This window comes from Hemibagrus wyckioides, linkage group LG16, assembly GCF_019097595.1.
Source record: "Hemibagrus wyckioides isolate EC202008001 linkage group LG16, SWU_Hwy_1.0, whole genome shotgun sequence".
NCBI lineage: Eukaryota > Metazoa > Chordata > Actinopteri > Siluriformes > Bagridae > Hemibagrus > Hemibagrus wyckioides.
In genome coordinates, this window is record NC_080725.1 from 7,096,527 (window position 1) to 7,121,778 (window position 25,252).

A 25,252-nucleotide genomic window follows, 5' to 3' on the forward strand; every position below is an offset into this window, starting at 1 on the left:
GTACACTACACAGTTGCTCTCATCTGTTTATATTATATATATTATACTCCAGACAGAGTATTGAAGTTTACAAGACTTTTTGTTATATAAAGAAATTTTTATAACACTTTTTATGGTTGAACATGTTTGATTTGCTCTTTTCTTCACGTGTAAATTTGTACGCAAAACAATTGATAAGTCTTCCATGTGGAAAAACGTTTGTTTATTAACACAGTAAGAATTAAACATCAAAATGATAAATTAATATTAGATTAACACACTTAATATTTGGTGTTAATGAAGGAGAAGCCATTAAACTCCTCTTGGATGGATTGGATGAAGAAGGAGTGTTTCCCACGAGAAAGCTTGGGCTCCTCACAGGAGAAACTGCCTTCAAAGTTATTGACGTCCCCCTTCGATGTTATCTGTGGTTGAAATAGAGGGGTGATCTTCCTCTTTTCCAGCTGTGACCAGTTGATCTTCTTGAAGACAGGATGACATTTTATGGCTTTCTCCTTGCCCTGGGACCCCACACAGCCGAGACGATCCATGGGCTTCTTCATCACAAGCGCTTTGAGGATGCTGACCGCCTTATTGGTGAGGTTTGATGGATAATGCGGTTCAGCATTGACGATGGACTCGAACATCTTCTCCTCATTGTCATCATGAAACGGGTTGTAGCCTGTCATCATTTCGTACATGATCACACCTAGAGCCCACTAATCAACTGATGTGTCACAATACTGTATTATCAACACAACACAATATTGTATTCACAATACTGTATTATCTCTGGTGCTACGTAGTCGAATGTGCCACAAAACGTGTTGGTAGTCTTGCCATCTAGTATGCCCTCTGCGCACATGCCAGAGTCAGCAAGCTTGCAGTGGCCATCGGCATCTAGGAGGATGTTTCTGGGTTTGAGATCTCTGTGAATAATCCCGTTGCAGTGGAGGAACATGAGGGCACAGGCGACCTCAGCAGCATAAAATCTGGTGCGGGGTTCATCAAATCCACATGAGTGGGAGATGTGAAATGCAAGATCCCGTCCACTCACAAATTCCATTGCGAAGCACAATGCCTCGCTGGTCTGGAAGCTGCAGTAGAGGTGGGTCAGGTAGGGGTGTTCACTGGCCAGAGCCAAGATCCGCATCTCCATAAGAGTGCAGCTGATGGCTTCCTGTTCCCAAATCGTTTCCTACTTCATAACCTTCAACGCATAGACCTCATCAGTGCCTTTGAGCTCAGACAAAATCACCTTCCCGAACGTACCCTTTCCAAGTATGCTGAGGAAGTTGAAGTCCTTCAGGCTCTTTCTCTCAGGCTGTAGCTCCTCATCCTCTCTGCTCTCCTCTGAACTATACTCATTCAGGGATGAAGCCTTTTCTGCTTCTTCCAGAGGCTGAGGTTCTGCATCTTCACTGATCTTTTCTAATATCTGTATCCTATAACAGAGAAATAACCACAGCAGAATTAGCACTTTTATACATTATTAAACATTATTTAGGTTTTGATCTAACACTTCCACACTCAGATGTACACATGCACATGGAATGCACAAACAGGGTGTGATGACAATATGAGCTCACATTGTTGAGAAATGAGTTTAAATTATCTAAAGCTACAGCAAATCCCATGAACTGGGACCACCTTTTGGTACAATGTTCCCTTAAGAGTGATGCCCTGTACTTCCTCAGCTACTCCTCGCTTCATTTTGTTTTTCTGATTCTGTTCAGGACAACAAAAATACAACAAAGATAAGTTTGTTCACATAATCACAAAACAAAAGCACAAGTTTTAACAAGATTTTTTTTTAATTAATTAAGGAAATTATTAATGATACTTTACAAATAAAAATTTCAAATAAAATTGTTTTTAAACAGGTTGCTCAAACAAATGTAGTGAAATTGTTGCTTTATCAACCAGCAGCATGTAAAGGTTCATGCAACTAAAATGATCCTGCCTCCCACAATCATTGCTAGATTTCAGTGTTTGTTAATGATTTTTTTTAATCTTATTTCCCCAAATATACACAAATATAATAATTTAGAAATGAATGATGTGTTTGTATTGAATAAACACCAGAAATAGGTTTCTGTCTTTTCACTTTCCTTTACATTTACCTGCATGTTACAAAAATGTTCACACACATTGAAATATTATAAAGAAACTGCTGATTTATTGTGATTTTTGTCATGCTTATAAGCAAATCAAATGAGAAGGGGCTATATCACAACAAATCAGGATAAAATGAGTCTTACAGCAAAAGTCTGGGGTCATAATGTGCCTCTAGAAATGATCCCCATTGCACCCAGCATGCAGCACAAATCTGCTTCCTGCATCCAGGTCAGTAAATGACTTTAATTCATGCATGTTTCACACTGCAAATGCAACATACTCCACCAGTATGTAAAGGAGTGCTTTCTCTTCTCATGTAAATGCATCATTGTGACATTTAGGCTCTCTAAACTTGCTATGCATTTACACTCACTAACAAATTTATAATGATGAATGGTGGAAAAAGTGTTATCTCTGTAACTATGACATAGTTGTTGGTGTCAGATGGACCGGTTTGAGTTTTTCAGAAACTGCTTTTCATTTGTTATTAATAAAATGACATTAACCAGGCAAATGTCAAAATAAATGTGTTAGTGGATCCTCAAAGCACAAGCTCAGTGCAGTGTGCATTTATACATGCTTTCAGTTTCCATAACAAAGTGAAATTAAACTTACAGCTGTAAATCTAACACACAGTTGGAAGGTCAGACAATCATAAATCATTAAAATCATATTCTAAAAAATAAAAAAAATCTATACCTTCAAAACCTTTTCATTATATTTCTTTGTTATTTTTGTCTGTAATTGTACACAACACTCTCCATGAAAGTGTTTTAAAAAGCTATGAACTAAGTAACTTGTAAATTCACTCAGTGAGGTAACTTTTGAGCTTCAGAAACAGTTTGCTCTCCAGATTTCTGCACTCGAGTCGTGATCTTTTGGCAGTGAAGAGAACGCCTGCATGACTAAAGAGTCTTTCACAAGCTGCAGACACTGGGAGACTTGTGTTGAGTCTCAGTGACAATATCTTTAGTTGAGGAAAAGAGTGCAAGAGATCCATACCTCCTGTTGACGGGCATGTCAAGCTCTCTAACCTTTGAGTTTCCTGTCTTTATCATGGATGCAAAGAAGTAATCCTCATCAGAGCAAGTCTTGTTTCTAGGAGAATCATTTCTCTGTTGTTGGCATTTTCTGATGTATATCTGTGTGATTTTAAAGTTTCCATTCTCAACAAACCATCAAGGCTAACCTATTTAAATAATAGCCAAAGAAGCCAGGATTCTGAATTAATGAAGATTTATTACCTGCTTTTAAGATGCTCTCATCTTTTGTCCAGCCTGTACTGAACTTCAGCAGGAGGACGGAGGCGGCAATGCACTGTGGGTCCTTCATCACATCACCCAAAACACTTCTGAATGCCATGTTGTATGGATCTTAAGGAGTGGCTGGACTGGCTGGACTCCTGTTGTTTCCCCTTTCCCAGTCAACAGTGTATATAAACTCCAGTCAGATCGTCCAGCTTCCACTGGGGTAACTCGGCAGACCTACCCATGATTGTTTTCGGTTTTTGCCTGTACTTTATTTGTGGTTCTTATTGCTCTGTGTCTCTCACCTGCCCACACCTGCTTTGCCTTTCCTTTGGCTCTCAGATTGATGACTTAACTCCCACACTGCTGACCCAAATTCAAGCCCCTAGCTAACCTATCTATGGTTAAGTCTGCTCTAGAGCGGAGTAGAGTAGAGCGCGGAAAAAGTTTGCGAGTGCTAAAAAACGGAAAAGATGCAAGCTCAGATGCATATTATGAGCCTTAGGGGTGCTTGGAAACTTCAGTGAGATCAGTTCTGCTACCAGATAGCATGCTTAGTCACAGTGAGTCTAATTGTTGCTCTGGCCACATTGGATGGACAGCATTTTGGATGTACTTTAAAAAAACTACTATATTTATACTAGCTCTAATGTCATTTTTCTCATACTGTCATAATGTCACTGTACTCCTACATGCCTTAGAAATGAACACGGTAAAGATGACAGTTAACATTATTCTGGGCAGTGGAGGTATGCAAGGGGCATATGGGGGCTGTAAAATAGCAGGATCTGTGAACAGTGAAGCTTTCCTGTTCTATTTTATACTGTGTGTGTGTGCGTGCGTGTGTCAGTGTTTACAGGACACAGGTTTTTGTGCGTGGACACTACACAACAAAACATACCATTACATAAAGACAGGGTCTGTGTTTACAAATGCACTTAAGTACAGTTTAATTTTTTTAGTTTAATTTTCATTTTTAAATTATAGTTTAATTTTTTTATCACTATGAGCCCTATGTTTGTCTGCGTTACTGTACTTTGTGTTATTTGTAGCACCTCTGGTCTAGGAGGAACGTTGTTTCACTTCACTGTGTACTGCATCTGCTATATATGGTTGAAGTGACAATAAAGCTTCTTTGACTTTGACTTGACTTTGCATCATGGCAGAAAAAAATGTTTAGTACTGTAGCAGCACAGTCTGACTTGGTAACTCATACAGAATAATTAATGTGTGCTGGACACGCCTGTGTCCTAGGAATACGTTTTAAACAAATATCAAGCAAGAATCTAAGTAAGTTCAAATTCATCACAGTCTAATGCTAACTAATGCTTTGGTGTGGAATGGGCAGTTACAAGTATTTATGCAGTAATTCTATCCTGCTATACATTAAAAGAATAGAGTAGAATTTACTTGGTGGTCAAATATCAACAATAAAAGTTGACCAAATCATGGCACTGAAATATACAAACATAAAAGATAACTTGCCATTAGAAATCACATGATTTAGAATAACAACATCTCACAATGGGTTGTGGAAGTAAACATTATAAGGCATATCATGGTGTTTGTCATGTCAGGTGCACTGAATGTACATGAATATGTATAGGTCTGTGCAGGTGCATATATGTGAAAGTGTGTATGATGAGTAGATGTAGATATTCCTTTAACAGAACTGGACCAAATCAAGATTTCTCTGCAAATCAGCTACATTCTGCCACCAGTAGAGGATACCAATGTTTAAGCAAAGCTACAGAAGCTCTTGTTCAGCTTGAGAAAGAGCTGGTTCTCAAAGTTGCTTGAGTCTATTCTTGCTCTCTTGGGACTGAAAATAAGACCCGCTGTACTGAAACATCTCTCAGACGCAGCTGAAGCAGGTAAAGCTGTATTTACTCTTAAAGACAACTTGCAGAGTGCTGGGAAGGATTTCAATTGTTTCTGGAGGTTTCTCCGAGTCATATTTAAGACTTTTTAAGACCTTTTTAAGAGCATTAAAATGGAATTTAATTTTATATAATGACATCAAAACACACACACACAGAAAAAAACACAAAGGTAATACAGAATCACAAAATTACTGGTAAAGTAAATTTATTCAAATTGAACACAGTACTGAAGACAGGTTAGATGCATTGTTGAAACATACAAACATCTTGGCATGAGTCTGCAGATGTATGTGTGTGTGTGTGTTTGTGTGACATTAATCTCCTTTGGCCATTGCTGGCCCTCCTCAAAGCATTTGACTTGGTTATTAGCTGTGCCATCTTACTGCCAGCCTTGCCCTCAGCGTCCATTGCAAATTTGTCTGCATCTCTGGAAAGACTTTCAGCAACTTTTTGTATGGTGTTTTGTATAGTCCTTTTTTTAAGTTCCTCTAAGTAATCCTCTGCCAACTTTCGCTGTTGGCTCTGTCCAAGGGATACTTTCTTCTTTCTCTCTGTCTCAAGGTAGAGACGGTACCTGGTTACGTGGATTGGTGAACAGGGCCGGGAAATCTGCAAGACGTTCAGCTGGGTGGAAGGTGAGAGAAATGATCCATTCAAAGTTTTGGACAAATGAGAATAGCCAGACACTGTTTTAACCAAAGAACGCAAGGGACTGCTGAGAGTTTTGACCACTTTGTGAAGGACTTGAGACCTATACTAATGGATTGCGAGTATGCCGATCCAGATTACATGATTATTGATGCCATAATCGCGGGTGTCAGAGAAAAGCACGTCCAAGAAAGACTGTTAGACAAAGGAGAAGACTTAACGCTGCCGAAAGCACTTGAAATCGCTCAGCAATTTGAACTTTCACAGAAGCAGATTTAAACCGTCAGGGAAGAAGAGTCTCAAGTGCGAGCAGTGCATGTGAAAACAAAATACCAAGAAGTGAACAAAAAAGCCTGTCAAAAGAATCAAGCAAAATATGTTCAGAAAAAAATGCATGTAAACCGCCCCAAAAAGTTGTGGCCCACAACCCACAGCACAATTGGAATCAAGGAAAATGCCCAGCAAAAGGCTCTGTCTGTTCCTACTGTCAGAAGCCAAAACACTGGGTGGCAGTATGTCGCAAAAGATCTGTCAGCACAGTAAGTGTTGAGGAGGAATCAGAAACTATACATGAGGAAATTCTCAACATTGATTTGACACAGACAAATGATGTAAGTAGTGACAAATGGACAGCAGACATTGAAATTCTGTCACAGAAAGTACCATTGATACTGGTGCAAAGTGCAATACACTGACTTTGAGTAATTATCAGGCACTTATGCACACTGGTGAGCTTAAACGTTCACATCGAATGCTGAAGTCATACTCCAACTACAAGCTAAAACCAGTAGCAGCGGTTCTTAATCTTTGGAGTAAATACAAGAGTGCTACTGTAATAGCAGAGTTTGAGATTGTGGATATCTCACAAGAAAACGTGCTGAGTGGCGAAACAGCTGCAGTGCTAGGCTTAGTCATTCAGCTGGATGCATTGCAGCCAACAAATCTGAAAGACAAAGGAAAATGCTCCAGTGATGCAATGGAAACACAGAATGTGCCAGCTGGTCTAGATGATTATCCAGAGCTAGCGCATACTACGGGAACTTTGCCAGGCAAATACACGATCAAAACTGACCCAAATGCAAAAGGCGTAGTTCATCCAGTTCGAATTCAACCAGCGGCGCTCAGAAAGAAAATAGAGAAAATACAAGAGATGGTTAAAATGGTATACATCACCAAAGTCGACCAACTGACTGAGTGGGTGAGTTCAACGGTAACAGATTTAAATAAGGCCATAAAGAGGGAGCACTACCCAGTGTGCACCATTGAAGTAGTAGTCTCTGCAATCCCTGGCCCTAAAGTCTTCTCAGCCCTGGATGTGAAATCTGGGTTCTTGCAGATAGATCTGGATGAAGCATTTCTTTCAACATGCCCATTGGGAGGTTCAGGTGGCTGAGGCTTCCTTTTGGCTTGAAATACTCACCGGAGATTTTTCAGCGAATAATGGATGAAATGCTTGAGGGGATCAGTGGTGCGATTAGCATTATGGACGACATCCTGATAGCAGCACCCACAGAAAAGGAGCATGATGCAATCCTCCATAAAGTAATTCAGAGAGCCACAAGTTACAATCTGAGCCTTAACTTCGATAAATGCCACATCAAGCAATCACATGTTGGACACCTAATAACAGCTGAGGGTCTAAAGGCAGACCCAGCTAAAATCGAAGTCCATGCCAGCACCAACAAACAAGGATGGTGTCCATCGCTTCCTAGGCTATGTTATTGTATCTACTTGTCAAAGTTCCAGCCAAATCTCAGTGAGGCAGATGCAAGGTAGCTTCTAAAGACTGATATCAAGTGTGCATGGCAGTCAGCGCAGCAGCAAGCTTTTGACAAATTAAAAAACTTATGCACACAGTCCCCAGTGCTAAAATTCTTTGATCCTTCCAAGCCTGTCGAAATTTTCTGTGATGCCAGCAGCAGCAGCTTGGGTGCTGTCCTGCTGCGGGACGATCATACAGTTGCCGTCTCATCTCGATCGCTGCCAGACACAGAAACTTTCTATGCACAAACTGAGAAGGAAATGCTCTCAGTAGTTCACACCTGTACAAAGTTTCACAATTTCACCTTTGGAAACCATGTCATGGCGTACAATGACCACAAGCCTCTGGAAGATATTTTAAGAAATCCTCCTCCCTACCCCATGCAAATACAAAGCATGCATCTTCAACTCCAGTGGTATGACCTGACAGTCAGATACAGGCAAGAGAAAGACATGGAGCTGCCTGACACAACACAGCACAACTAGCCGAGAAAAAATTGAAGGTCTAGAGTGTATCTCTATGCTCAGCTTTGTCTCTGTTAGTGAGCAGAGATACTCTGAGCTCCAAGAGCGCTCAAAAAAAATGAGCTCAGCATCATCCAAAAAATTATACAACAAGGGTGGCCAAACCATAGACGCAATGCACTGAAAAGGAGAAACTTGTAAAAGCAATGCTATTAGATGTGAGAAATTAAACATCTAAAAAGGTAAAGCAAAAAAGGTCAGATCGTGTTAACAACGCTATTAAAATATTCAAAAGATTTCTCTGTCCTGACCTCTTACTTTTGTTAAAAGCTTCTTCTATTCTATTCTATTCCTACCAGCAATAACCAACTCCTGTCAGTTGCATGTCTTGCAGAAATATCTGAACAAGACATTTCATCTGCCTCTTGCACTAGTCTGAACATGACAGAGGGGTCCAGACACACCATCTGCCTAACTGTTGCATATTTGAGAGGGCTCTTCTCCTGCATTTTCCTGACAATGTTTGAAAGTCTCTGCATGCAGTCTCTTTTAAACTCAAGGACTCCGAGCTTAACAATTTTTCTTCTCTGCATGTGGGAATTAAGCAGTCATAATTTGTATAATAAACTGATATTTGCTGCTGCTGAACAAAATTTATTAAGAAATCTTTCTAGAGTACCACACTACCTTGAGGACTGACTCAGCACCAAAGCCAATGTCAATATCCTTTGGTTGGAGCCAGTTCTTCTTGTCAGCTACATCTAGTTTGGTTAGCTGTAGTGTGGTGATGTCCTGGAGGACCTATTGCTTAATGAAGCCTATCAGTGTACTCCAAAAAATATAACCTCAGAAATAAATGGATGTATCTTGTGCCCGCATTTCTAAAAAAAAATTATATATATATATATATATATATATATATATATATATATATATATATATATATATATATATATATATATATATACACTATATTGCCAAAAATATATGTGTGGTGGCTTTGATAAACTGTGGAGGAAGTAGATGATATGCCATTGACTTCAAACCAAATCTCAACCCAACTGAGCACCTACACTATATTGCCAAAAGTATTCGCTCACCCATCCAAATAATCAGAATCAGGTGTTCCAATCACTTCCATGGCCACAGGTGTATAAAATCAAGCACCTAGGCATGCAGACTGTTTTTACAAACATTTGTGAAAGAATGGGTCGCTCTCAGGAGCTCAGTGAATTCCAGCGTGGAACTGTGATAGGATGCCACCTGTGCAACAAATCCAGTCGTGAAATTTCCTCGCTCCTAAATATTCCACAGTCAACTGTTAGCTGTATTATAAGAACGCGGAAGAGTTTGAGAACGACAGCAACTCAGCCATGAAGTGGTAGGCCACGTAAACTGACGGAGCGGGGTCAGCAGATGCTGAGGCGCATAGTGCGAAGAGGTCACCAACTTTCTGCAGAGTCAATCGCTACAGACCTCCAAACTTCATGTGGCCTTCAGATTAGCTCAAGAACAGTGCGCAGAGAGCTTCATGGAATGGGTTTCCATGGCTGAGCAGCTGCATCCAAGCCATACATCACCAAGTGCAATGCAAAGCGTCGGATGCAGTGGTGTAAAGCACGCCGCCACTGGACTCTAGAGCAGTGGAGACGCGTTCTCTGGAGTGACGAATCGCGCTTCTCCATCTGGCAATCTGATGGACGAGTCTGGGTTTGGCGGTTGCCAGGAGAACGGTACTTGTCTGACTGCATTGTGCCAAGTGTAAAGTTTGGTGGAGGGGGGATTATGGTGTGGGGTTGTTTTTCAGGAGCTGGGCTTGGCCCCTTAGTTCCAGTGAAAGGAACTCTGAATGCTTCAGCATACCAAGACATTTTGGACAATTCCATGCTCCCAACTTTGTGGGAACAGTTTGGAGCTGGCCCCTTCCTCTTTCAACATGACTGTGCACCAGTGCACAAAGCAAGGTCCATAAAGACATGGATGACAGAGTCTGGTGTGGAGGAACTTGACTGGCCTGCACAGAGTCCTGACCTCAACCCCATAGAACACCTTTGGGATGAATTAGAGCGGAGACTGAGAGCCAGGCCTTCTCGTCCAACATCAGTGTGTGACCTCACAAATGCGCTTCTGGAAGAATGGTCAAAAATTCCCATAAACACACTCCTAAACCTTGTGGACAGCCTTCCCAGAAGAGTTGAAGCTGTTATAGCTGCAAAGGGTGGACCAACGTCATATTGAACCCTATGGATTAGGAATGGGATGTCACTTAAGTTCATATGCGAGTCAAGGCAGGTGAGCGAATACTTTTGGCAATATAGTCTGTATATATATATATACACATGCACACACACACACATCTCTATATATATATATATATATCATAATTCCAATTAATGTACATTACTTATTCTACATTAACAAAGTGTATACATTAATTAAGCCTAATCAGTAGTGGCAATAGTTCTGTGATTTGATACTTCTTCAAAAGGGACTGAAAAGCCAGGACTGAACAGTCAAGGAGAAGTGTAAATTCTTTTCACCCTCCACTGTGTCAAAAGAGCCTGTCCCTTGGTTTCGGAGTTGTTTTCTTCTCTCTGCATCCAAATACTGTGCAAGGTAACCATCTAACTGCCTAACAGTTTCCTGACAATGAGTTGGCTTCATGCTTGCAAAGAAGTCCTCTTCATCAGAGGCACTGGAGCAAACAGCTGGTGAATGATTCAAGGTCTCTTCTTCCATGTGGTCCTTGATGTCGTCCAGACCTGAAAAAGATATTTACTGGATGCTAATGTTATTATGTAATGGTAATGTTGCTTTATAATGTAATGGTATTGTCAAATGGTATTGTTATTCACTTTACTTGTCAGTGCTCATAATGTTATGTCTGATATAACATTGTCTATATAAATAAATAAAACAGCCCTATAGAGTAGAATATTAGACCTTGTTCTCTGATTAAAAAAAAATATCTACACAAGGTTCCTATAATTAAAATAGTATAACATCACAATCTAAATATCTGCAGTTTATAAGTTGACATTGAGACAGTGGGGGAGGACAAACTGTGTGACATGATCATCCTAGCATCTTTTCTGTTTTGCTCACAGATAACTGCATTAGGAATCTTTGCTTTTTGCCTGAAATTAAACACCAAGGTTGACAAAATAATTCATTTTAATATCTCAGAATTTTAAGTGAATGCAGTATGCTCACATTTTTAGAAGGAGGTGGGTCATGAAAAATGATCATATTTACTGTATTGCTTTAAAACTAAGCCAACTAAACAGCATTAAGTTATTTTTTTAAATTAATAAAATCTGTCAGTTTGATTTGTGTAAACCATGCCTCAAACAACTTTCATCCTTCCTGAGCCAGAGCTTGCTCCCCTCATCCACCGAGGCCTGAGCTGCACTTTTCCAAGGAACTTTTCACTTTGCCTGTATGCTTAAGACAGAGCTCACCCCTCCCCAACTAAGTTAACCACCAATTAGTGATTATCCAATCAGAGCTCTCCATGAACAACAAGAGAAACAAATTGCTCAATTTCTCAAACTTTTCTACCTGCCAGGATGAAGAGGTTTAAAAGAAAGATGCAGTGTTTGAGATTGCATCACAAACCGTGTGAGGAACGACATGAAAAAGCCCAGATAAGTAATTTGATTTTATTTGCACTAATATGATTGATTTTTTTTATTTAAGTAGGCTAGGGGCAGTGGCTCGAGTGCAGCCAAGTCTATTATGGAACCTATCGGCTTTAGACTGACGACAATTTAGCATTCATATGCAGATGTCTGTTTTCTCTGTGCTTATGTTCTCAATGTTGCTGCACAGGGACCCATGTTCCTGAAAAAGAACATCAATGCTGTTGTCCTCCATGCTGGCATGAACATCACCAGGCTGAAGCAGAAGATCCTGAAGAGGGACTTGGTTGAGACTGTGCCAACAAGGAATTGAGAGGTTCAGTAGATTAAATGAATCTTTAAATGAATATTTACAGTCATGGTGTCAAGAACAGAAATTGCACTTTGTTGATAACTGAAATGTTTTCTGGGAGCATCCTAGGCTCTCCCATGCTGATAGTCTGCACCCCAGCAGAGTTGGAGAGGAATTCCTGTTGCACAACATCTCCAGGACACTATGAACTGTCTGACTGATGAGTCGTATCTCAAGTCATAATTTTGATGGTTAAACTTCAACTCATTTAACTGATACAAGTGTTGTTCCTCCAAAGAATAAATACACTACAAGATATATCAATAATTTTCTCAGTTAAACCAGAAAAAAGTCAAATAAGCAAACAACTTTGGGCTTCTAAATATTAGAACACTTGCTCCCCAAGCACTGGTGCACTCTGGATTTAGGTTTAAATCAATTGAAGTGCTTGTTCTTAATGTTGCACTCTGAGATGTACAAAAAAAATCCCTGCTGTCTTGCTCTGGCCACAGTGTATAGACCCCCAGGGCCCTATTTTGATTTTCTAAAAGTGTCTGCACATTGGTTAATTTTGATGAAGTGTGGATTGTCGGAGATTTTAACATTCACATAGGTAATGCAAATAATGCTTTAGGACTCGCATTTATGGACTTAAACTCTTTGGTGTAAACAAAACATCACAGGACCAACTCATCTTTTTAGCCATACACTAAATTTAATTATGCCACTGATTTGGATATTCAACCTTAAAGTGAGGTCACAGACCACTACTTCATACTGTACACACTATGTGTAGAGCAGATTAGCTGTTTTTCACCTCTTTATTGACTTGGTAGAACTATTATTCTGACCACTAAAGACAGATTCACAATTAACCTGCCTGATCTATCTCAACTTCTTACTAAACTGTAAACACAAATGATCTAGAGGAAGTGACTCATCCAGTCTTGCCTAAAGCCCCATAATTACAACTACAATTCTTTACAAGTATAGGAGGGGAAGTGCTCTATATATATATATATATATATATATATATATATAACACTAATCGCTACAGCTAAATCAACATGTTTGTTAGATCCCATTCCAACTAAGTTACTGAAAGAAGTTCTACATACAGTGGAAGAGCCACTTCTCAATATTATTAACTCCATGTTATCTCTAGGTCACATCCCTCAACCCCTAAAGTTGGCAGTTATTAAACAATTAAGCTTGTCCTGCCCTTGGGTGTCAGATGTAGTGCACAGCAAATGGAGAGAACTAAAATCAGCAGAGGGCAAGTGGAAGAAATCGCAACTCGACACAGATCTTGCCTCTTACTACGTGCTCCTGTCCAAATTCTCTTCTGATGGTGATCTCTGCTAAGACTGCCTTCTGCGAGGAAAAGCTTGAAGATTGTGCAGAAGATCTTCGTAAGCTCCACATCTCTTCACTACTGAACCCCCTAGCTCGACCTGCTTCATCCTCCCTGACTGCTGAAGACTTTGCCTCCTTTCACAATGAGAAGGTTGAGAGAACCTGCCAGACCTTCAATTCTTCCCTGCCTATGCATACATTGCACAGCCAGGATTCCACTACTCCTTCATTGTCACATTTCTCAACCTTTTCAGCAGAAGAGATTCTACAAGACATCCAGTCTTGCAATCGTACCACCTCCCCACTGGACCCAGTCTCTCCCACTATGCTCCAGACCATCTTGCAAGACGACCTGCACTTTATCACTACAATCATCAATGGATCCATAGCATCTGGTCATGTCTCCCTCAGACATCAGCAACTACAGTCTGGTATCTCTTCTCTCCAGTGTTGGGGAGTAACTAGTTACATGTAACGGCGTTGCGTAACTTAATTACAAAATAAATGTAACAGTAACTCGTTAGTTACTTAGAGAAATACAGTATGTAATTAAATTAGTTACTTTTGAAAATGTTAAAGATTACAAATAGTTACATCTGAATATTTTCTTTTAAAAAAACTAGGATATGTTAAATGATATAAATTTGTTGCTAGAGTTTGTAAAGCGGTGCTATTCTGATGTTTTTGATTGGTTCTCTGGTTTGAATTTGCGCCGCGTCTGCCAATTACATTAATCCACATTGCCGCTGAAAGCTTTAGGCTAATACACTGTCTGAGAGTTGCCACCATGGCAAGTGATAAATGCATTTCAGTCCTGGAAATTTAAAAATAATTTCATCCTGAAATCCGATAAGGGCCAAATATAACAGTTCAGTGCAAAATTTGTTTGCCGGCTGTTAAAATGCTTTCAGCATCAAAGGCTTCAATGTTGAACCTGAGGAAGCATCTGCTGGTATGTAACCTAGCCTTTCTTTATTTTATAATATATTTAAAATGTAAAATTTGTCATTGTGAGTGTACAGAAAAAAAAGCAGACCATTTAGTTTGGAATGAGATATTACTCGTTTCTGTATAATAAAAGGTGACGGAGTGGTCAGTCAATTTACTGTAGTGTAAAAAAATCCACTAAAACGTGCCTGTGCATTCATCGAGCCCATAGTGTACTCAAGACCTGTATTCAAAACATTCCGAACAAATATCAATCCTGTGTGTGTGTGTGTGTGTGTGTGTGTGTGTGTGTGATCAGGAAGACTCGTATTTGGCTTGTTCAGTACTCAAATGTTATACACATCTATGCAATACAGTGGAATGCTGCAATAAGTTTACAATCCTACCCTGTTAGTCAAACCTTTTTTTATTTTATTTTTTATTTATTTATTATTTATTTTTACTATTATACCCTCATTGGGGACTGAGCCCCCCCCTTAAATGAAAATCCTAAAATCGTCCCTGCTGCCTTTACCAGGCACACTTCTATTTATGAACCCTTTGACAGAAAATGTATAGCTCACATTTTTCCTCCTTGAAAATGTGTTGGTAATGTCAGCTCTAATATAACTTGGTTCTTTTAGCACTGTAGCATACATTATGATGACTCTCTTCAGATTTTTACTGTATTTTACTGAGTATTACTGTAAGGTTAACCCTGCCTGGTATAAAGGTTTGGAAATGATTTTGTTGAAAATATCCATTAGAAACTTAAAAGTAATGTAAAAAAAAGTAATCAAATGTAATGTTACTTTACTTTTATAAAGTAATTGAAAAGTTACACTACTTATTACATTTTAAAGAGTAACTTGTAATCTGTAACCTATTACATTTCCAAAGTAACCTACTTCTCTCTTTTTCTTTAAGAACAATCTCCAAGATCCCAAACAGTGTCATAGTGGCACATTCCTCAGAGACTTCCCTTTAGGCTGTCATGGAGAAACTACATGCTGTGAGATCAGCCAAGCTGTAATCTGTCCTCATCCTCCTTGACCTTTCTGCAGCATTTGACTCTGTCAAGACTCTCTTGTCCACCCTCAGGAGTCTTGGAATTTGTGAAGCAGCATGGGAATGGTTTGTTTCCTACCTGGAAGGTCCGTCATTTCGAGTAACATGGAGAGAATCGACATCTGCTCCACACAGACTCTCCACTGGTATCTCACATGGTCCTCTCCTTTTCTCCCTCTATACTCATTCTTTTCGCGAAGATATATCCTCACATGGGTTCTCTTACCACTGCTATGCTGATAACACTAAACTTATCTTCTCCTTCCCGCTCTCATATACCACGGCTTCTGCTCAGATCTCAGCATGTCTGGCAGACATATCGTGGATTAGGGCTCATCAGCTGAATCTCAATCCCAGTGAAACTGAACTACTTGTTATCCCAGGTGATTCATCACCAAGTTAGGATCTTGCAATATTCCTGCCCAACTCTCTGATCTCTCCTTTGGCCACTGCTCGCAACCTTGGGGTAACCATGGATAATCAACTGTCCTTTTCCTTGCATGTTGCTAATGTTACATGCTCATGTCTGTTTCTTCTCTATAACATCAGAAGGATTTGGACATTTTTATCCACACAGGCTACTCAGGTGCTTGTTCAGACTCGTCATTTCAAGACTGGACTACTGCAACCCTCTGCTGGCAGGTCTACTTCTGAACACAATTCGTCCTCTTCAAATGATCCAAAATGCAGCTGTGCAACTTTTTCAACCTTCTGACGCACCAATGAGAACATAGTTAATGGCTTTCTTCAAACGACGGGTGAAGATGTCAACCCCACTAGGATTTTGAGGATAACAACCTCTATATCTATACACAAAATAACATTCTATATGCTGTATCTCCTTCATTGAACATTTGGCATGGGTGAGTTATCTTTAAATCTATAATAAACTAGGGTATATTTCACTCACTCCTACCACAAACCTGGTAAATGTAAATATCTTTTTTTTTTAAGACATCTTTGAGTATGCAAAATGTCAGAACACTATTCTAATTGTACAGGGGGTGTCACAATATACAAATGAGGCTGTAAAATATCTAATACAAAACTAAAGAGATGGTTGTTGACTTTAGGAGAGCACAGAGTGGCCATTCTCCACAGTACATCGATGGATCCTCTGTGGAGATCACGAGTACCAAATTCCTTCGTGTTCATCTTCACCTGGTCACTCAACACCAGCTCCATCAGTAAGAAAACCCATCAGAGTCTCTACTTTCTATGAAGGCTGAGAAGCCCATCTCCCTCACAACCAGACTGTGTAACAGTGCCTTCCCTCAAGCCATCAGGCTCCACAGCACCCAGGACTGAACTGTACTGAACTCTCACTCCCTCAACTATGTGAATCCACGTAACCTATAACTCCACCCATATTACAACTGTTTACATGATGTTTTTATTTGCACATTTACTCAATTGCTGCTGCTGTTGTTTTTGCACACATTTTAAACTGCCACCAACTGCTGCTATACAGAAGTGTATATATTTACAAGAACACTCTTTTACAGTTCTCCTATTTAGCACATATACTGTATAACATAATATACTGAATGTATACTGGTCGGCACTGTTTTGTTTTGTATTATCTGTTGTCTATTCTTTTTGTCTTTACACTGTTTGCACTAGGTGGCACATGTTGCACTTTATGTGGCTAGGACAACTTACTTTCAGTCCTTATCTCTTGTTTCAATGTAGCTCTGTCTTTTGTAGCGGCAGGGTCCTGGAGAAACATCTCATTTGACTGGGTGCTGCGTCAGCTGTATATGGTTGAAATGGCAATAAAAGCTTCTTGATTTTAATTGTTCAAATAAATTCTGCACTGAGTTGAAGTCACTTTTATTGGTATTCCCTCCTCGGGCTCCCAATGTTCTCAGTCCTTCTGATATTGCCAAAGTATACCAAATTGGTGGCTGTGACCCAGAAGAGCTACATTAGAAGAACTTAATCACCCAAAATTTTATGACATTGTTAAGAAATTCACAAGCAATGTAAGAAAAAGAATCGATGGGTGACGCACCACTGAGACTAGGATGAGCTTTGGTTTCTTTGTGCTATAGCTTTTTGAACTTCTCTTTATTATCCTTATGACTTCCTTTAATATTGGCTCTTTTAATTATAATTGTTTTGAGACACTAAAAGGAGAGCTGCTTTGTTTGAATATTTACAGCTTAAAAAGACAGCTATTGTCTTACTACAGGAAATGCACAGATGTTCAATGTCAAATGCAGTGGATGACCAAGTGGAAGGGTAGTGCACTACTTAGCCATGGTACAAACCTCCTGAGTGCAGGAGTTGCAATACTACTTTTGCTACAGGTAAATATTCAGTCCTTTGTGTCCGAGATCTTATGAGTGGACGTTACCTAGGGCAACTCAAATTTTTCCCTTTTTAATTTTTATGCTCCAAATATAGGACATGAAGGTTAATTATGCTGCACTGTTCTGAATGCTGGCTGGAGATGCGTGTCCGTTACATCTAGTTTAGTAAAAGTTTCCAGATTACAACCGTCTCCTCCAGTCACTCAAGTATCTTGCAAGATTAATGAACTGTGTTTGATCCATAAATCCTTGGAACCTGCCACACTCCAATGTTAATTTCTTTTTTTGTGATGCCTTTTTAGTGATACTTTAGATGCAAAATAAAATCTGGTGATAAGACCTGATTTCGGTTTTAAAATAATGCTCTCAGATTCAGAGGATGACTGTCCTGGTACTTCAGACCATGTTGCAACAGAAAAGCAGTGTTTTTGTTTTATTAAATATTGCTTTCTTATTGGTTGCGAATACATGGACGTGTATGCGCCTGTGATTACTGAAGAGGATGATGAGATTGTAACCACAGCACACTGTCTCTTGACCTCCCAGAACCAATAGAGTATGCTACAAAAATATGCTGTTTGGAAAATATAAAACCTACAAACACTGAATAAATTCGGAGTCATCATCATAAGATCCAGTGTGTAGGATGAGGATTTAAACGTCTCATACTCTGAATTCACTGACATGTTTGTGAAGTTCTCTGATAATGCTGGCACATTTGAAGAGGGTCTTGATACAGGTGGACCAAGATGGGAATTTCTCACTTTAATGATGAATTGCTTGCAGTATCACTTATTTTTGATGGACCTCCTAGTAGTTACTACCTGGTACACAATTCATATCGTATGTATTTAATTTGTAATTCATGAAAAGTCATATGTGTAACAAACTCATATTCAGCATGTGATTTGGCTTTACATTCTATGACAGCTGTTAGGGAGGATGAGTATTTCTTGGCAAGAAAAATGATTGTTGTGTCGATAGCACATTGAAGACCAGGGCCCCGTTTTCTTTCAAAAGACCTCATCAACCACACTGTAGAACAACGCTCTTTCAGTGCAACTTTGAAAGATGTCACAGATGAGAAGTGCTGCAAGGGGTATTGATAACTGATATAACTCAGGTGGTAAGTAGGAAGGTTACTCAAATATTTATTTAAGAAATTTCAGGATCATCAGTAGCAAATGTAAGACATAACTGCTTTTAAGTATTTAATGAATGCTGAATTATTTCAATTTCATTTTCAAGAAGAGAAAAAATCTTGGACCTAAACAATCACTATTGGTTTTCTTTTCAGATTCAGAATGCAGCTATTTTGGAGTCACCACTATATTGCCAAAAGTATTCGCTCACCTGCCTTGACTCGCATATGAACTTAAGTGACGTCCCATTCCTAATCCATAGGGTTCAATATGACGTCGGTCCACCCTTTGCAGCTATAACAGCTTCAACTCTTCTGGGAAGGCTGTCCACAAGGTTTAGGAGTGTGTTTATGGGAATTTTTGACCATTCTTCCAGAAGCGCATTTGTGAGGTCACACACTGATGTTGGACGAGAAGGCCTGGCTCTCAGTCTCCGCTCTAATTCATCCCAAAGGTGTTCTATCAGGTTGAGGTCAGGACTCTGTGCAGGCCAGTCAAGTTCATCCACACCAGACTCTGTCATCCATGTCTTTATGGACCTTGCTTTGTGCACTGGTGCACAGTCATGTTGGAAGAGGAAGGGGCCAGCTCCAAACTGTTCCCACAAAGTTGGGAGCATGGAATTGTCCAAAATGTCTTGGTATGCTGAAGCATTCAAGATTCAAGATTCAAGAAGCTTTTATTGTCATTTCAACCACATATAGCTGGCGCAGTACATGAAAACAATGTGTGAAATGAAACAACGTTTCTCCAGGACCTGGTGCTACATAAACATACAACTACTAGTACAATACAAAAACAACAAACAACACCACAGAGCTAGGACAGAAGTTTGTCTTAGCCACGTAAAGTGCACAGTGTGCAGCTAGGTGCAAACAGAGCATAGACAAGACAGTGCAAAAAAGACAATAAATACAATAAAGACAACACAAAAGAACACAGGACACTTAGCGCTGAAAGGAAATAAAAGAACGTGTACTGGAATGTAAGTGAAATAAAATAGATAAAGTGAAATGATGTAGAAAAAAAGTATTGTGCAAAAATATTGTGCAAAAATATTGTGCAAAAATACACAGCAGCAGTTGAGGTAGTGCAAATAGAATAAACATAAGTATAACTATAGCAGCGGATGACAGCTAGAGGTAGTGCAGTAAGTAATGAACAGTATAAATTATGTGTGTGTGTGTTTGTGTCCACACAGTCAAGAGAGAGTGTGTGTATCAGTGTGTGAGAGACAGAGAGTTAGTATACAGCTCAGTCCTGAGTGAGAGTGTATGTGTGTGTGAGAGTGTAGAACAGTTCAGTCCCGGGTGTTGAGGAGCCTAATGGAGGTTACACAGTCTGGTTGTGAGGGCCCGAATGCTCCGGTACCTCTTTCCAGATGGCAGGAGGGTGAAGAGTGTGTGTGAGGGGTGTGTGGGGTCAGCCACAATGCTGATGGCTTTGCGGATGCAGCGTGCGGTGTAAATGTCTGTGATAGAGGGGAGAGAGACTCTGATGATCTTCTCAGCTGTCCTCACTATCCGCTGAAGGGTCTTGCGATCTGAGACGGTGCAGTTCCCAAACCAGGCAGTGATGCAGCTGCTCAGGACGCTCTCGATGGTCCCTCTGTAGAACACAGACAGGATGGGGGGAGGGAGATGGGCTTTACTCAGCCTCCTCAGGAAGTAGAGGCGCTGCTGGGCTTTTCAGAGTTCCTTTCAGAGTTCCTTTCACTGGAACTAAGGGGCCAAGCCCAGCTCCTGAAACACAACCCCACACCATAATCCCCCCTCCACCAAACTTTACACTTGGCACAATGCAGTCAGACAAGTACCGTTCTCCTGGCAACCGCCAAACCCAGACTCGTCCATCAGATTGCCAGATGGAGAAGTGTGATTCGTCAGTCCAGAGAACGCGGCTCCACTGCTCTAGAGTCCAGTGGCGGCGTGCTTTACACCACTGCATCCGACGCTTTGCATTGCACTTGGTGATGTATGGCTTGGATGCAGCTGCTCGGCCATGGAAACCCATTCCATGAAGCTCTCTGCGCACTGTTCTTGAGCTAATCTGAAGGCCACATGAAGTTTGGAGGTCTGTAGCGATTGACTCTGCAGAAAGTTGGTGACCTCTTCGCACTATGCGCCTCAGCATCCGCTGACCCCGCTCCGTCAGTTTACGTGGCCTACCACTTCGTGGCTGAGTTGCTGTCGTTCCCAAACACTTCCACGTTCTTATAATACAGCTGACAGTTGACTGTGGAATATTTAGGAGCGAGGAAATTTCACGACTGGATTTGTTGCACAGGTGGCATCCTATCACAGTTCCACGCTGGAATTCACTGAGCTCCTGAGAGCGACCCATTCTTTCACAAATGTTTGTAAAAACAGTCTGCATGCCTAGGTGCTTGATTTTATACACCTGTGGCCATGGAAGTGATTGGAACACCCGATTCTGATTATTTGGATGGGTGAGCGAATACTTTTGGCAATATAGTGTATGATTGTGAAAGAATATGTCAAGTGGTATGTGACTGACAGAAACCACAACGTAATTAAAAGGTAAAATCACTAAAAATATAAATACACATTACATTCTTAAAAATAAAAAGTTTAAGATAAACAGACATAAAGCTATAACTGCATTAGTCTTCACAGTATTTTACAATATTACATAATTTCACTAAACAATTTACTGTTAATTGCATGAGAGTCTCTTTTGCTCCACATCACTGTGTTAAACATATGAGATTTACCAATAGTCTCCCAAAATTATCGTCCATGATAGTATTGCCGCCTGACCCCACAGAACTCTCTCTCTTACCTAATCGAAGATAACAAAAACAATCCTACATTAGGATTGTAGCAAAACTAACTAAGAGTAAAACCACTGAAGTGTGCACCATCTTTATGCAAAAGCAATGACTTCATAAATTATATCAAACAATTTGATAAATAATCCTGTAGATAATATTTATATTTCTGATCAGAGCTTAGCAGGGACGATTCTAGGATTTTCATTTAAGGGGGGTTCAGCCCCCAATGAGGGTATAATAGTAAAAAATAAATAAATAAATAAAAATAAAAATAAAGGTTTGACTAACAGGGTAGAATGGTAAACTTATTGCAGCATTCCACTGTATTGCATAGATGTGTATAATACTGAACAAGCCAAATACGAGTCTTCCTGAACACACACACACACACACACACACACACACATCCTCTGATACTCACTCTGCGACGCCGCGGTCTGTGGATTGAACACGCTGAAAGACGGGGAAGAGCCAAAGTCTGCTGCCGTTTTCATCTGAAATTTAAAGTGGACTGAGGCAATAACGAATTTGTGTACAGTTTATGGAGAATCTCAGAATTTTTAGGGGGGCTGAGTAGAAATGTTAGGGGAGCTAAAGCCCCCCTAAAAATGGCCTAGCGACACCCATGGAGCTTAGGATCCTTTACTTTACTTTAGAATGCCAAGATCCTAGAGAAGGGTGTAGCACAGCAGTTATGTTCATACCTACATAGGAATAACATTCAGGAAATATATCAGTCAGGCTTTAGGCCTCAACATAGCACAGAGACAGCACTGGTTTCTCTACTTCTGTAAAGCTGCTTTGAGACAATGTCCATTGTTAAAAGCGCTAATAACAAATACAAACAATACAAATAAACTGAATTGAACTGAAAATATTTTCTGGAGGCACAGTACACCTAAATGTTTGTCCATTTATTGTGAAGTAAATTTGCTTTTGCTCTAATCTGCCTAAAGCCCTGCTCTAAATACATTAAATCTAAATCTGAATTTAAATCTATATGAGTGTGTATGTGCATGCGTGTGTCTTCACTATAAAAAGCCATTCATATCCTGATTGTTTTACTTTTTGTCATAAATTCCATTTTTCTTTTCTACAAGAGCATCAGGAGTGAGTGAGAGAGAGAGAGAGAGAGAGAGAGAGACATAGAGTTGCCGTGGCTACCTCCTCTCTGCTCATCCCTCTTCCTTTTTTTTTGCCTTTTCATAGATTTTCACGAATAATCTCTGGGCCTGATTATTGTATCATGCAATGGTTCATGCATCAACATTTTTGTAGAGTATTACACAGTACTGTAAATTCACCTGCCAATTCATCTGTAAACTCTAAGCCATCAGCCAATCAGTTTAAGTCACCAGATTTATCAGATATGCCAATACGTACCAGCACAAGCACAGTAAACACACACATGCCTACACTCTCACTTACTTTTTTTCCTTCTTTTTATTATACACTAAAGCGTTTATATGCATGCCTCATTTCTGCACTATGGGACTAAGCTGGAACACAGACAGAGCAGGGTTTAGATATTGGCTGCTTTCGTCTCTGCTGCTGTCCTGTGACTCACTGTCCTGATTCCCTTTGCTTTGACAGAACAGAGAAAACCTACACTGCCTGTGGCATGTAATATCCTACAGGAGGACACACACACCACACACACCACAAATGCATTAGCATACACACAATTCCACATTGTTCATATCCGTGACATTTAATGCATCACGTTGGTATACTCTCTCTCTCCCTCTCTCTCTCTCTCTCTCTCTCTGTTCAGTTCAATTCATTTCAGTTATGTAGGCTGTGCTATCATAACCACATTCATTTCCTTTAATACCAAAGCAACAACAAAATTGAGATCATGACACTAATATTGAATACTAATATTGTCATACAGTAATTAATATTCAAATAAAGTTAAAACACCTTAATTGATACACAAAAATATACAGTATAGTTATTACAGGGTGTTTTTGCACAGAGAGAGAGAGAGAGAGAGAGAGAGAGAGAGAGAGAGAGAGAGAGAGAGAGAGAATGTGTGTGTGTGTGTGTGTGTGTGTGTATAAACAGCATGTGTAAGCTCTTGCAGTTGAAACACTCACTCCTAAATTGAGCTACACTGGAAAATTGCCATAGTGTTTCCTTCAGAAGTTAGAATTTCAGCCAGGATGTAGCATTCATTTATTTCAATTGGTCTGAATTCAATTAGCTTGGTTTGATATTATGATTTGATTTGATTTGGGAAAACACTCTCCAATAGAATCTCAAAGAACAACAACAAGAAAAAATCTGTGAACCTGTCACAAAATGCAGCTTTACACAATTGATTGTATATAGACCTCTAATGAGCAGCCAGAGGACACAGAGATGAACAAAAAGTCCCCTATGACTGCAAGGTAAAACCGTGACAGGAGTCAGACTTAATAGCAAGCTTCACTGTCCTCCGGGTCCTGTCCTCTGTGGCCTGTGCTGTATGCTGACTTTTATGCTCTTTTATATACAGACAGTCACAAGTCCAGTAGCACGCCAGGGCACACTGTGCAGCAGCAACACTACCCATTGCACCACTGTGCACCCAGTGCCACCTTAATGTCAATTTTAATTGCATGAAGACAATTATGGGTACTTTATGCCTGTGTCTGAATGCACACATCTAAAATAAGCACCTATAGGCGTGAAAGACATTTTTTGGAACAAATTCAGGACTCGCTGTGTTCAGCCTATATGCTGGTAATCAGGGAGTACCAGCCAGGCACCACGCTCTAAGTGCTCCACTTGACTAGTGGACAAAAGAGAGGCAGATGGGAATAAAAGAGCTTTCATCTTATCAGACAATAGGAAGCAGTTAAGACCTTTATGTTGCTCCCTTTGTTGAATCAGTGAAAAGCCAGTGTGCCAGTGGAGGCTTTTATGATATGGCAAATAAAGCACTGGGATTCTTGGTGTACCTGCTTACACCTAATGTAGATTTTGAGGTGAATCAGTATTTTGGGTGAATGTACTATTATATGTTGATTTTTTGGGGTATTAATTCATGAATATATGTTTACTATTTAAATAGTTTTTCTTTTAAGATCTGTGGTCTTTTTCCCTAGGGCTAAAAGTTCCACATGTAATTGTCCATAGTTGAGTGAGTGTGTGTGTGTGTGTGTGTGTGTGTGTAGTGCCCTGTGATGGACTGGAGATCCATTCAAGGTGTAATCCTGCCTCAGAGTAAGTGAAATTTAAGCATAAGATTTCATTTCTTGTTAGCTAAGACAGCCTGCAGTGCGAAGCTGAAGAAAATAGATTTTTCTACTAAATAATCAAAATGAAATGAAAGCAAAATAGACTCAACACAAATAAACAAAAAAGTCATCATATTTCTTTTCGTTATATTTCTGTCTCTGTTTACAGGCTGCCCTTCTATTTGTCTGTGCATCTGTCTAACATTCTTATTAGAGTAACACCTCAAGAATGAGTGTCTTAATCTTTTTAGGACTTCAGTCACCCTCATATTGTCCATAACTTTAGACATTAAGTACAGTCATATTTCATGTTGGGGATATTAGGACTTTACAATGGGGACATTGAGGACTTTCATCTTTTTAATAGTCTCTGAAGACACACCTCTAGCTTC

The 25,252-nt window shown here is 39.9% G+C and overlaps 1 protein-coding gene across 1 annotated transcript; it reads right to left on the reverse strand.

The window, feature by feature from the left end:
- Positions 1-260: 260 nt before the first annotated feature.
- LOC131367121 (protein kinase C epsilon type-like) lies at positions 261-3,155 on the reverse strand. Its single transcript, XM_058412367.1, is given in 3 exon segments — positions 261-713; positions 746-1,424; positions 3,100-3,155. Coding segments are annotated over 3 exon segments (1,188 nt in total).
- Between the last annotated feature and the right edge of the window lie 22,097 nt (positions 3,156-25,252).